The sequence below is a fragment of the Brettanomyces bruxellensis genome, chromosome 8 (assembly GCF_011074885.1).
Source record: "Brettanomyces bruxellensis chromosome 8, complete sequence".
In the NCBI taxonomy this organism is placed as follows: domain Eukaryota; kingdom Fungi; phylum Ascomycota; class Pichiomycetes; order Pichiales; family Pichiaceae; genus Brettanomyces; species Brettanomyces bruxellensis.
Genome location: NC_054689.1, coordinates 1,021,685 through 1,035,349, shown reverse-complemented (window position 1 = coordinate 1,035,349; position 13,665 = coordinate 1,021,685). Strand labels below are relative to the sequence as shown.

Here is a 13,665-nt window from a genome sequence, read left to right as displayed (position 1 = left end):
TTATATATGAACTCCATTTTTTTGTTCTCTGTAAGTTTTCGCGTATATAAAAAAAAAAAAAAAAAAAAAAAAAAAACATACTCAATAGACGATCGGTAGGTACAATGTGGAGCCAAGTATTCCTTTGAAAAAAATTTTCAGGTACTCCCAAGTCAAGCAGAGAACTACGTATCTACTCAAGGAGTTGATCTTTGTAGAAATACATCTTTTGCCCCGCACATTTACATACTAATACGGAATTTGAGCATATAGCCTGCAGAAGAATGCCTCAAACGTTTGTAACTAGTGCATTTAACCCAACTGGAAGCCATGTTGCATACGTTGTTCAATCTTTAGATGTACAAGTTTTAAAGGTGCAATCCACTTCACAAGATAAATCTGCATCAAATGGTGTTATTGTTCATCCCATCGATAAGAAAGAGTACCCAGGTGTGAAATGTTTAAAATGGATATCCGAGGATATCCTTGCGTGTGTTTTTAACGGCTCGAATAAACTCTTGATACTAGACACATCAAGCAATGAAGTTGTCTCTGTTTTGAAAACGGAACAGCTAATTTTAAGCATTGCTGTCAGTACTATTCAACGGGGAAGGGTTTTTGTTCTTGATTCAAATACAACAGTTATTCAATATCAGTTGGAACCAAGCTTCTCGAGCTGGCGGTTGGAAAAGGCTACTAAGTTAGAGGAAGAAGTTAGCTCTACTACAGATATGATCGATTTCGATGAAAGATATCTATTTCTCTTTTCTAATTCGGCATATGCTTTTGATAAGCAGGAAGGTAAGATTTGCGATTTCAAGAACTTGTATATTAGCACTGTTAACAGTGCAGTTAAATATGAAGATCAAAATGGCGTTCCTTGGGTAATAGTATCTGCAAACAATGATCGATTCATAAATACAGTTGGTGTCACCTCGGATGGATTAATAAACAACTCGAAGCAAATTTTGATTACGGAAAACCCAATTTTAGAACTTTGTCATAATAGCATCAGCGATCCAGACATGGAAGTAATAACAGCTCTTACAGAAAATGGAGCCTTGGAGATATTTAACAATCCGTTTGGAACCGAAGATCCATCGTCACAAAATAAAAGCAAGAGAAGGAGAAGAAATCAGGCTGTTAAATCGAAGCGGTCTGATGCTAAAATAGTTCTTGACAGAGTGAATGCCAGTGTAGATAATAAATCAGAGGCTATTTTCATTGAAAATGTGAGCATCGGACCAAGGTATCTCACTATTTGTTATCCGGAAGATTCAAGCTACCTTTCGTTTACTAAGAAGGAATGGTGGACCAGGTCAGACAAGAACTCTGAATGTCAATATTCTGTTTTGAAAGATGTGAAGATTGTGAAGGAAAGATCACTTGGAAATTTGGAAAAGGATAACCAGCATTATAACAGTGATCGATCGAGTGCAAAAGCATACAAGGAAAATTATGCCATAGTTGCAGGGGGTGATGATCTGCAGGATTTAGAAATTGGAGAGGCTGCAGAGAATGAAGCTTTTGGCACATTGGTGGAAAAGCTGCAGTCCACTGACATCAAAGGCTTAAATGCAGATAAAAATAGATCGAAGAGGAAGCTCAATGTTGGATCATTGTCTGTTGTTTTGTCACAAGCTCTTAAGTCAAACGATCACGGCTTACTTGAGACAGTGTTGAATAACTGTAGAGATGAGGAAGTGATAAAGAGCACCATTTGCCGCTTGGACACATCATACATTTTGACATTGCTCAACAGGCTCAGTGAAAGATTGAGTAGAGGCAAAGCATCGAAAAACAAGCAGCAATACCAGTTGCTTGACGCGTGGGTAAAATACATATTGATTTACCATGGCTCTTACTTGATAAGCCTTCCTAACTTAAATGCAGACTTGGGTATTTTAACAACAACATTAAGGAGAAGAGCACGGAATATGGACAGATTAATGGAGTTGAAGGGTCGGCTTAGAATGATTGGTGAATACTCCGCCGCAAAAAGATTTATAGAGCAAGGTCTTTCAGAAAACTATTCTGGTAAAGCCACTGCTGATAAAGAGGAGGAAGCCGCAGTTGAATATGTTGAAGCGTTGGATGATGCGGGATTAGAGAGTGATGAAGATGATGATAAAGATGAAAATACAGATGATTCTGACGCTGCAGATACAGCCCAAGTTGAAGATGATTCAGAGGATGATGCTGGTTCTGAGATTACAGATAACGATACAGGATTAAGCGATGTGGAGTAGCCAGATGTTTAAATACTTCAAAGTACATTTCTTAAGGTTAATTAATTGACAATAACCGCTTATCAGAGATCGCCAATCCCTGAATTTCTTCTAGATATTCTGTACACTAATAATGTCAAATTTGGAATGATATCCAAAGTAATATGTTACGTAAAAGTGAAATGATTCGCTTTCCTGATTCATACTGTCGAAAGTATGCGACCAATTAAATTGCGATTGCATTCTTCTCGGAGATGACCATAAATGTGGGGAAAGAGAATATCCAGCTGGACATCCAAAAAATTATCTGGGCCAAACAAATGACTTTAGTTTGTAAAGCAACATGAAGAGGAACAACAAAAAAAAAATAAAAGAATAAACCATAGATAACACAAAGACGCAGTCGAACGTACTATCGGGAAATCACACAGACACATAGATAATGAAATTTATCAGCCCTAGCCGCGGCAAGGTACTCTTTCCGCGGAAGCATTGTTCGAATTTCGTTTTAGGAGTGCAAGTACGTTAGAAAAAAAAGTCAGGAAAAATTTTTTGAACCAAGAAATGTAGGTTCCATCATGCCTTATCCGCTAAGTATACACGTCAAATAGAAACAGGCCATCGGAAATTGAAATTGACGGGATTTAGTCAAAAGACAGATCTCAAAAAAAGGTTTATAATGAATTCGGTCTCCTTTCATACCGGGAACGTTAGGTTGAATGACCATCGCTATGTAATCAATACGTTGGATAAAGTTAGCATGAAAACCGTTGTGAAAAATGGTAAACGGCCGTTTTCAGCGAGAAAGATGCCAAAAATAACATTTTCTGTGGAGAAGTCAACCGGAAACTTATTAGCGCGAAAATTATCTGCACCGATCCAATAGAAGAAATTTCCGACTCAGAGCGTGGTAAAATAATAGGCGAGAGAGGCACAGAAGAATCATAATAATAACGTAACATACAGAACAATTAAATGAAGTTCGAGGGAGTGTCTTGAAAGCTGGTTCTACGTCTTCATTACGCGAGATCGCGGATTTTTTGTCGCTTTGTTCTAAGTATATTGATGGATTCACAACAAGAAATATGGATCTGAAATTTTTCATGTTCGATATTACAGTATAACCAAGCAAAATGCGAAGCAGTGGGAAATAAGCATTGTGCCAATACAGTTAGTTTATTTGAAGCTTATTTGTGGTAAAGTAAAAGTTTGGCATGTAAAACTACCTAGAAATTAGTATCCCTAGATAGTCTTCAGATGCGAATAAGAAATTGAAAGGTTCCCTATCTAATACGATAAGAAAAAATGGACATCAAGCGAGGAAAAGAACATACGAATCTTTATCGATACCCCTCTAACTGCAGCGAAGTAGCAATTCTGAAATGCTTATCTAGAGAAAATGCCCTCTCTACATGACGACCTAATTTTAATGCCTTAAGAAAATGAATGGAATAATGGCTAAATTTATTGGAATAGAAATTTCTGCGGCTAATGTAAGAACCCCTCAAATTTTTCCAAATATTTTTTATATCTTTCAGGAAACTACAGTCTAACAATTTTTGTTTGACGGCTTATGCCCACTAAAAAATCTATGGGAGAATTTAGGTAGGCATCGGACAAAAAAGAAGATTATTGGATTTAGCCGGACCAGAGCGAAAAATCTGAGAGTAGGCAAATGCAAAACCGGCGATAAAAAATTTTTTTGACAAGTGAAAAAAAGAAAGGAAAGAAAGTTGAATAGAGATAATGAATGTAAAAATTAATTGAAGTGCTTGAATGCATTGTAATCTAGATAATCGGTGATCAATATCAGGTTGATACACAATACAGCAAAAAAAAAAAAAAAAATCGCGTGTGCCGCAGAGACTCTCGGCAAGTATAATTTCCTTCTTCAATTCTTGAAAGATACGAATACATATATATATGTATGTGCTGTGACTTAAAAAACAAATCGGACCCCCACCTTGATCCTTCCCATTTCCAACTCGAAGGAAGACTCGCCTTTTACCCTTGCCTTTTCACTTTATTCAACTACCCCAGACTTTACCACACTTTAGGCCAGACTTTTCACTTAGTCATCTACTAAAGTGTCAAATTTCTGCATACGTTCGAAAAATTGCTTGGTATAAGGATGTCCACAGGCTCAGAGGGTTCAGATATTAACAAAAAGGCCTATCAGGAGTCATTCTCCGATGGCCCGGTTGTCATTGAGAAGGCTGATGAGGTCGAATCCGGTCGGCTAGGCGGCTTTTATGGCAATTTGATGTCGATGTTCCATGGTGAAACTCGTGGTATCGAGCGTGTTCCTGAGGAGGAAAAGACGCAAACCTCTATTTATACTGCGGGTACCATGTGGCTTTCGGCAAATATGGTTATCGCCACCTTCTCTCTTGGTGCTCTTTCGTATTCTCTTTTCGGATTGGACTTTGGTACTTCTGTGCTTGTCATCTTTTTCTTCAGTGTTCTTGGTGCCTTGCCAGTTGCTTTCTTCTCTGTTTTCGGTGCCAAGTTCGGATTGAGACAGATGATATTGTCTCGTTTCCTTGTTGGTAATGTTGGAATGCGTATTTTCGCCTTTATTAATGTTGTTGCATGTGTCGGTTGGGGTGCCGTCAACATTATGAGTTCTGCCCAGCTTTTGCACATTGTTAACAACGGTGCTCTTCCACCTTGGGCAGGTTGCCTTATTTTGGTCGTCTGCACCATTCTTGTCACCTTCTTTGGTTACAACGTCATTCACACCTACGAAAAGTGGTCCTGGATTCCAAACTTTGTTTGCTTTATTGCCATTATCGCCAGACTTTCCATTGCTCACGTTTTCAAGGCTGGTGTCCAGAACGATGCCGGAGAGTGGGTGACCTGGGGATCTGGAAGGACTTTCGCAGGTGACGTTTTGTCCTTTGGAGGTACCGTTTTCGGTTTTGCTGCTGGCTGGACCACTTATGCTGCCGACTACACTACTTACATGAGAAAGGACTCTTCAAGTGTTAAGATCTTCATGGGTGTTCTTATTGGTTTGTGCTTCCCATTGATCTTCACGCTTACTTTGGGTGCCGCAGCTGTTACCGGAATCAAGACTGATGAGACATACTCAAACTTGTACGATGAGTATTCGGTTGGTGGTCTTGTGTACGCAATTTTGGTGGAGAAGTCACTTCATGGCTTTGGTCAGTTCCTTTGTGTTCTCTTGGCTCTTTCTACCGTCTGCAACAACATTCCAAATATGTACTCTATTGCTCTTGGAGCACAGGCCCTTTGGTCTCCATTCTCTAAAGTTCCTAGAGTTGTTTGGACTATTCTTGGTAATGCCGCCACTTTGGCCATTTGCATTCCTGCTTACTACAAGTTTGCAGCCGTTGTTGATAACTTCATGAACCTTATTGGTTACTACTTGGCTATTTATGACGCTATTTGCCTAACTGAGCACTTTGTCTTCAGAAAAGGCTTTTCTGGATACAACATCGAGGATTACGCTGATTTGAAGAAGGTCAACCCAGGTTGGGCCGGTGCATTTGCCTTCTGCTGTGGTGCGGCTGGTGTTGTTGTTGGTATGAACCAGACTTGGTACATGGGTGTTTTGGCCCAGAAAATTGGTGATTACGGTGGAGATATTGGTTTCGAACTTGCTGCTGGCTTCACTTTCATTGGATATATGATTGCAAGACCTTTGGAGAAAAAGCACTTTGGTCGCTAAAGAGTTATGCTACGGTTTAGTATTGTGTTGTCTTTTATTCTTCGCTTTTCTGTGTTTTGATATTCATTTTTCTCCTGGTATAATAATATAGTCCATCAAGGGACTTCTTTTGATATAATCTCAGAACAATTAATTAATTGCTATTGATAATCTCTGCATCTAGTTTCCTTTTACGTTCTGGAATTGATAGCATAGTTATTACGCATGATACGAATGTAAGTAAAATTTAAAGAGACAATATGTCTGATTGGGAATGCATCAATTAAATTGACGCTGATAAGAAGTTCAAAGAAAAATCACAAAAAATGTCAAAAATGAAATGAAAGCAGGAAATTTGAAGATGGAAACAAATCTAGATAACGCGATTGGGCAGGCTAGGCCAGATGATAAGAAATTATATTGGTTGAAATAACTGCATAGCAGACTTTCTAATAAAAGTATGCCTTGATTTGCAGTTTGTTTTAATTTATTCGGCATCTTTAATTTCATCCTGTAAATAATTAATTAATGAATCGTCATAAAGTAATATAAATGTAGCAGTTGAACTCGGCGCTAATATTCGACATACATTTAAGTGCAAACAATTAATATATGTGTATACTTTGTACGGGAATTCTAAGGTCTAAGTATATTGAACCACTACAAAACGTTAGGTTATATTCGTATTGACTTGATTTTTGATACAAATCCTTCCTTTCAAGGTTTTGCATTCTGTGGCAGCCCCCTTATTGTTTAATAGTTCTACCAGATTGTGGCAACCCCTCTTATTCCTCAGATTCTTTCTGTGGCTGATTGGATTATTTATCAGATGGGCACTGCCTATTTCAGGGTGGAGCGCACATTTATGTAGCATTTGATTCGTAAGTCTGTACAGTGAACAATAGTAGTTTACATAGTAAAGTTTTAATTATTTGCTTTGTTCCGTTAGTCATATTTGCCCCCCTATCATTCCTCATCTTAATGTACGCGTATTGTATCCAAGCTTTTTTTTATCGTTCTATTGTCCAATATTTTCCTCCCCAATTTTTTTTTTTTGGACTATATAGGTTTGCATTCTGGTCCGCCTTCTTATCACTTTGCGACTATTGGGCTACAGTTTTATTTTATTCAATTTATCTGATTTTTATATTAACACAGAATCTGTTTGCTCCCACATTCACATTTTTTTTTTTAGATAAATAATTTTTTTATCTAGTCATTTATCTATTTATCTCAATTGTACATTTCTACATCCTCATTCCTTCCTCCCTTCCATCATTTAGTTCTTTCTTACTTTTCTACTATTCTGTACATCACCGCTCATACTTGCCTCTATAAAGTTATAGAACAATTGCAGGCATAGAGCAATCCATTAACACTTTCAAACATTTTTATAGTACTCCTAGAGTTGCTTTTATAATCATGAAGCTCTCAAATTCTGTTCTTATCTCACTTGTCATATCTTTGGCCGCTGTTGACGCTTTAGTCATTCCAGCCTCGTTTAAGGATTTGCCTACCGAGTTCTCCCTTGTTCCACAGAATGAGGGGAAAACAAAGAAGGTTGGTAAAGAGGTTTCGCCCTCGGTTTCATCGTTCAAAGGCCAAAGCGTCGAGTTTTTGGCTAAGGAGGATGCTCTGCCTCTGATTCAGAGAGAGGAGCCAATTGCCGGAGGATTCATTGTTCTGTTGAAGGACAATGTTTCTAAGGAGTCGTTTGACTTCCAAAGATTGTGGGTTCAGGATGCCCAGATCCAGTCGTTGGCTAAATTAGACTCTTCTGCACAAGCAGAGTTCTCTTCGATTGTTTCTGCAGCCGGCTTCGAGAACACTAAAGGTGGAATCAAGCATATTTACGACAGTGACTTTTTAAAGGGTTACAGCGGATACTTCACTCCTGAAGTCGTTGATATGTTGAGAAGACATCCGGATGTTGCCTCGGTTGAGGTTGATTCCACCGTCCATGCATTAAAGGCACAAAACCAGATTGGTGCCCCATGGGGACTTTCGAGAATCTCTCACAGAGAAAAATTAGGGCTTGCCAACTTCAACCAGTACGTTTTTGATGGCACTGCCGGGGAAGGTGTCACTGCATATGTTATTGACACTGGAATCCACGTGACCCACCAGGAATTCGAAGGCAGAGCCGTCTGGGGTGCCACAATCCCTACCGATGACGTTGATGACGATGGAAATGGACACGGTACTCACTGTGCCGGAACTATCGCTTCTAAGACTTACGGCATTTCGAAGAATGCCAAACTTGTTGCCGTCAAGGTCTTGGGATCCAACGGTTCGGGTACCATGTCTGACGTCATCAAGGGTGTCGAGTTTGCCGCAAACTCTCACATCAAGGAGGCTAAGGCCGCCAAGAAGAACTTTAAGGGCTCTACTGCCAACATGTCTTTGGGTGGTGGTAAGTCTCCTTCGTTGGACATGGCTGTCAATGCAGCAGTTAAGGCTGGAATCCACTTTGCAGTTGCCGCCGGTAACGACAACAGCGATGCCTGTGGTTCCTCTCCTGCAGCCGCCACTGGTCCAGTCACAGTTGGTGCATCTACTTTGTCGGATTCAAGAGCATACTTCTCGAATTACGGCAAGTGTGTTGATATCTTTGCTCCTGGGTTGAATATCTTGTCCACCTACACTGGTTCTGATAGTGCAACTGCCGTTCTATCTGGAACCTCTATGGCTTCTCCACATGTCTGTGGTTTGCTCACATACTTCTTGTCTCTCCAGCCTGAAGACACATCTGTGTTCAAGTCCGGTATTGTGACTCCGGATGAGTTGAAGCAGGATTTGATCGACTTCGGTACCGTCGGTGCCTTAAGCGACATTCCTGAAGACACACCTAACGTTCTTGTCTTCAACGGTGCTGGAAAAGACCTCAAGAGCTTCTGGAACTCAAGCGAGATTGCAGAGCTGGACTCTACAGCCGAGGATGCCGATTCTGCAAGAACTGCAAAGATTGTCGACAGTTCGATTGAGGAGGAGTTGTCCTACGCCAAGGATGTTCTTGAAGGAATGATCGACAAGGTTTCTTCAGTCAAGAAGTTGATTTCGGGCAACTGAGACCTTGAGTAGTTTGCTAACTTTCCTTTTCTTTCTTTTTTTGTCAATTTTTCTATCACGTTTGCATCTTGTAGGATAAGTTATCTTGGGTTTGGGAGCATTTGGTCGTTTAGTCTTTTTTTCTTTTCTGTTTCAGTGACTTTTTTTTTCTTTTATCCTCTTTTCTGATCAGCTTCTGTCTGCTGTTTTGAGGTGTGGCATAAAGCGGATTCTATTACCACCGTTAACTTGTCGTCTTCATACGCTCCTTTCGAAGCATCTTTTAATAAATATTGTCTGATATATGTTGCTACTTGTAAAGTCTACACATACTGCTGAAGCAATGCTTAATAGCCTAATTTAAATAAATTCATCCGGTCCTCTATATTTTGATCCAATTTATATTATCCCAATCTTCACCAGTACCCAGAGAACACTTTTGAAAAGACGGGCAATCACAATGTAGAGCTTAATACCCCAATACATCGCAAGTAGTGAAATTATTCCATCAATCACCGCTATGAGTAAAGCAGCGGGATTTGTGAACTCTGTGTTGTTGCTTTTAGGAATTGCGACTTCTAATACTGCCAGAAACGGCTCGATGTACGATATTATAGGAATCATCGAAAGCAATTTCCGCACATTTGCATGAAATTCTAATATGTTGGCATCGTAATTTGTGTGAAGTATCCCTATGATTTTACCTTTCAGCATGCCAAGATCTGCATTAACGTGAGTTGGTTCACTTCCAAAAGCCATTCTTTGATTTGACCCTCTCACACTGCGAGATTTAGGATGCAATGCCAACTGTGTGCTTCCTCTTCTGCTAGCCCTTGCTCGAGGAGGAGGAATGCTGGGTAAAGCCCTGTTAATAAAGGATGATGAATCCGAAGAATGCCCATTATTAAGCATTGATGACCGCTTATATCCTGGAATGTCAACCCCATTTGTGTAATACTGGAAATCCTTCATTCGTCTTTTGAATAATGAATTGTGAGGTGCCGGTATTCGTTTGTTTTTGTACAACTCTGCTAAATCTGACCCGAACGATGAAGGTCCTTCTGCAAAAGCTCTATTTCGTCTTCTCTTTTCAGTTCTCTCTATAAACTCCTCTTGCACTACCTCCCTCATTTCCCCATTTGGCTTCATCACCCGCTCACTTCGTCTTTGGACATGCCGTATTGGCTGTTGGTTTTCATCGATCGTGGCCTTAGAGAAATGTCCCATATCGGTGTCATTAACGCTATCTTTTGATATACTCCCCTTATAATAAATTGTATCTTCTTCTCCCTCTTCATTTTCATTCAGCCCCCACTGACCATTACTTCTTGAGAAAGAGTTGACCATTGGCATCGACTGAATGTCTGTATCGAACAAATCTAAATCCATGTGTTTACCACTATCCTTGACACCGACCATTTTCTTGAGTCCATCGGCTATCTTCATTTTTTCAGCTGGTGTCAGAAAAAATTGAACAAACTTGTTTGTTCGTGGCCTTTCGAATAGCTTCTGGTCTGCACTCTCGTATGTTACTTTTGGCTTTGGCTTTGCAACGTCTGCAGTAAATGTATAATATTGTTCTGGATCATCCTCCTCTGTTCCAATTTCATCCCCATCACTTTGGATATATTGATCCTTGTATTTATTCTGAAATACATCTTTTTTCTCCTGGTTTCCGGCCTCATCTGATTTTTCTTCGGCATTGTCAGCCATAAACGATTGATACCACTTAGCAAGGGAATTATTGGAAACAGGTACCGCATTATCCTTTTCTGGCTTTTCTTCAATGACTATAGGGTTCTTTTCGCTCTCTCCAGGTTTTGTTTTATTTGTACCATGCTTCCTAATTTTCAGTGCCTTGTATCGCTTTAGAAAGTTGAGCCGCTTAAGTCCTTCTTTGGAATTGTTACTTGTTTCCGAAGTGTTTAACCTCACCACAGTCGGGTCTGCTTCCACACTCATTTTTAGTGCTCTTGTATATGTCTGTGCTCTATGTTCCTAGCATTGATTAGGTATTTGATTTTAAAGATGTGGATCAAAACCGTTGAAATTTAAAGGAAATCAATTAACTTTTATAATTTATTGATCTTCTTGTATCTCGGTGCAAAATTGGGGGGCTGGTTTCTTAGAAACTTCTTTTTTTGTGCATTCCGCGACAGCCTTTTTAGCCTTCTATAATGGGTATTTAAGGATCATCCCACTCCTCGAGACATATTTAATGAGATAACATGCTCTGATTCGTTACACTAATTGTTATTATTTCCCAATGATTTATTGCAAAGATGTCATAAATCAACCACTTACAGCGATAACAAAAATCGACTCTTAAAAAGACACATGTAAGTGTTCATAAAAAAATGTTTCACGGGAAAATTTAAAGTTTGTGATGTAATTCGACAAACAACTACTTAACTTATAATATAATTCAAATCATTCGAAATCAAAGAAAACTAATCAGGCTTTCAATGATTGATAGCTTTTTCTAATGTGAAGCAAACCAGCCATCGAAACCTCTGTGCTCTCTAATATTACGTGTCACATCCATGCCGTTAAATCGCTACTCTGTTTTACTCCAAAAATAATGAAAAGAAAAAGTACATTTTATATTAATCAAGAACATAAATGTTAAAATAAAAGTGATATGTCAATCATTAAACATCATAAATGTTTTCACTTCTTGCCGCCTAGGGTATCAGAAATCTTCTGGAACAAACCCTTGTCTTCCTCTCTTTGAGTCTTACCAGCAAGCTTGTCAGCAGTATCAGTAACACCTTCCTTCACTTTCTGCACGTTACTCTTGTCACTATCTGGCTGGATGCCTTCTGAGATCTTGTCACCAAAATTTTTTCTTCCTGAATCAGACATGTTTTATGATTAATTGCTTACCTTATTAGATACTAAACGGAATAATTAACTTTTTACACTGATATAACTTCTTCGAAAGGGCAGAATATGGTGGTACTTATACCCTTGACCAAGTCCAGTGTAAGAGTTTTGAGGTTCGAATTATGGTCAAAAAAATAGCAATCTAGAGGATTGAGAAATGTGGAGAAGCAATAATTGTCACCTCCCCACAATATCCCTGGCTTGAAACGGCAAGCTATTTAATCATGACGCCACATACAAGCCATACTTTGTGTCACAGATAAATTTGAAGATGATGAGGTCATATTAAATACATATATATCAACGTTTCAGTTGTACATGTTTTAATTTAAATATCAAAGGCAAAGTTATACAGAATACAATAATGATGTCATTTTAATGACAATTTCAACCTGTCAACCCCTCACACGAATTTTATAAGTCGTTTTCCCACTATTGCAGTTCTGGACAAAATAAAAAATGTTGTTGCCACAAGAGTCGTGCAACCAGCAAAGATGATCATATTATTATAGTTGTGCACAGTTTGTGCATTAATGAACTGGGAGCCAATAGGCATGGAGATTAAATTTCCAAAAGCAACTATGAAGTACGCAGTGGCATACCTAGAGCCAAATTGTCTAGTTAAGGATATCTGTGAGATCGTAACAGGCGTCATGGAATACGATCCTGCATAACCAAACCCGTAAACACATGTAAATATGTATAAGGCCACGTTGTTATAATATGGTAGCCACAAGACAAATATCGAAAGTGCCATAGACAACGAGATCAAAACTAGAACGTTGAATCTGCCAATAATATCACTAAAGTAGTTTGGAACAACCTTGCCTACAACTCCAGCCGAATTCATAACGGCAACAAGAACATACGCATCAGATTCGGACATGCCTCTAGTTTCCGCATATGTACCAATGTAGGTTATTACCAATAGCAACGAAAATTCATTAAAAAACAAGCCTCCAACCAACAAAGCAAATGGCTTTTCTTTAAAAGAACGAAAGTCCAAAACTGCCATAATGTTTTGCCATAGCGACCTTTCCTTAATTTTCTCCTGGTCTGCAATTACGAAACGACGATCTTTGACAAGACAAAAACTTATTAAACACAGAGCCACACAAACGGACGCCAAGATACACATGGTCTTGGAATAACCCAACTTAGGATAAAGAGATCTCAACATCATTGGGAAAAATATACCTGCCACAGAACCAGCTTGTGCAAAACCATTAGCAAGCCCTCTTTTCTTTAGAAACCAGTGACTTATTACAGACATTAAAGGGTTCATCATCAAACCAGACCCGATTCCACTCGCGAGTCCGAAACTGATGATAAAATGTGAAAGCTTCGAGCAAAAGGCCGTGCCGTAAAGACCACCACAGTTTAACAGAATTCCTGGAATAAGAACACGCTTGATACCGTACAAGTCAAATAGAGGGCCTGCAATAATTCCAACACTCAAGTTGCAAAACATATACACCGAGAATATCCAAGATGTTGAGGAAATCTTCACATCCTTAAGCATATTTTTTTGAATATACACCTGTATACTGCTTATTGTCTGCATCACACCAAAAACTGTCATTAACCCAATAGCGGATCCAAGAACGACAATCCATGCTCTCCAACCACCATCTGGGAACAGATCCGCATCCTCATGTGCAAATGCATTATACGATCGCCCCGTTTTTATTCGTAACAAGGGTGTATGCATCTCAGAAAGATCCGATCTCTGTCTTCCAATATTTTTTTCGACATCACATGCCTCCTCTAGAGTAAATGTAGAAGTCCCCTGAGTCTTCTTGCCCGCGCTTGACTTTTCATCCATATTACTCTAATTTACAAGGATTCTTA

The 13,665-nt window shown here is 39.2% G+C and overlaps 6 protein-coding genes across 6 annotated transcripts; 3 read left to right on the top strand and 3 right to left on the bottom strand.

Annotated features, from left to right (window-relative positions):
- Nucleotides 1-263: 263 nt before the first annotated feature.
- BRETT_000640 (uncharacterized protein) lies at nucleotides 264-2,228 on the top strand (the record flags this gene model as incomplete). The annotated part of the gene is made up of 1 exon (XM_041279205.1): nucleotides 264-2,228. One exon carries the CDS (start codon nucleotides 264-266, stop codon nucleotides 2,226-2,228), a length of 1,965 nt encoding a protein of 654 aa, XP_041137419.1.
- Nucleotides 2,229-4,338: 2,110 nt separating this feature from the next.
- On the top strand, nucleotides 4,339-5,901 carry BRETT_000639 (uncharacterized protein; the record flags this gene model as incomplete). Its single annotated transcript, XM_041279204.1, has 1 exon — nucleotides 4,339-5,901. The coding sequence occupies one exon, from the start codon at nucleotides 4,339-4,341 to the stop codon at nucleotides 5,899-5,901; it is 1,563 nt and encodes a 520-aa protein (XP_041137418.1).
- A 1,401-nt stretch (nucleotides 5,902-7,302) lies between these two features.
- BRETT_000638 (uncharacterized protein) lies at nucleotides 7,303-8,949 on the top strand (the record flags this gene model as incomplete). The annotated part of the gene is made up of 1 exon (XM_041279203.1): nucleotides 7,303-8,949. One exon carries the CDS (start codon nucleotides 7,303-7,305, stop codon nucleotides 8,947-8,949), a length of 1,647 nt encoding a protein of 548 aa, XP_041137417.1.
- A 378-nt stretch (nucleotides 8,950-9,327) lies between these two features.
- BRETT_000637 (uncharacterized protein) lies at nucleotides 9,328-10,890 on the bottom strand (the record flags this gene model as incomplete). The annotated part of the gene is made up of 1 exon (XM_041279202.1): nucleotides 9,328-10,890. One exon carries the CDS (start codon nucleotides 10,888-10,890, stop codon nucleotides 9,328-9,330), a length of 1,563 nt encoding a protein of 520 aa, XP_041137416.1.
- Nucleotides 10,891-11,598: 708 nt separating this feature from the next.
- BRETT_000636 (uncharacterized protein) lies at nucleotides 11,599-11,793 on the bottom strand (the record flags this gene model as incomplete). The annotated part of the gene is made up of 1 exon (XM_041279201.1): nucleotides 11,599-11,793. One exon carries the CDS (start codon nucleotides 11,791-11,793, stop codon nucleotides 11,599-11,601), a length of 195 nt encoding a protein of 64 aa, XP_041137415.1.
- A 424-nt stretch (nucleotides 11,794-12,217) lies between these two features.
- BRETT_000635 (uncharacterized protein) lies at nucleotides 12,218-13,639 on the bottom strand (the record flags this gene model as incomplete). Its single annotated transcript, XM_041279200.1, has 1 exon — nucleotides 12,218-13,639. One exon carries the CDS (start codon nucleotides 13,637-13,639, stop codon nucleotides 12,218-12,220), a length of 1,422 nt encoding a protein of 473 aa, XP_041137414.1.
- Between the last annotated feature and the right edge of the window lie 26 nt (nucleotides 13,640-13,665).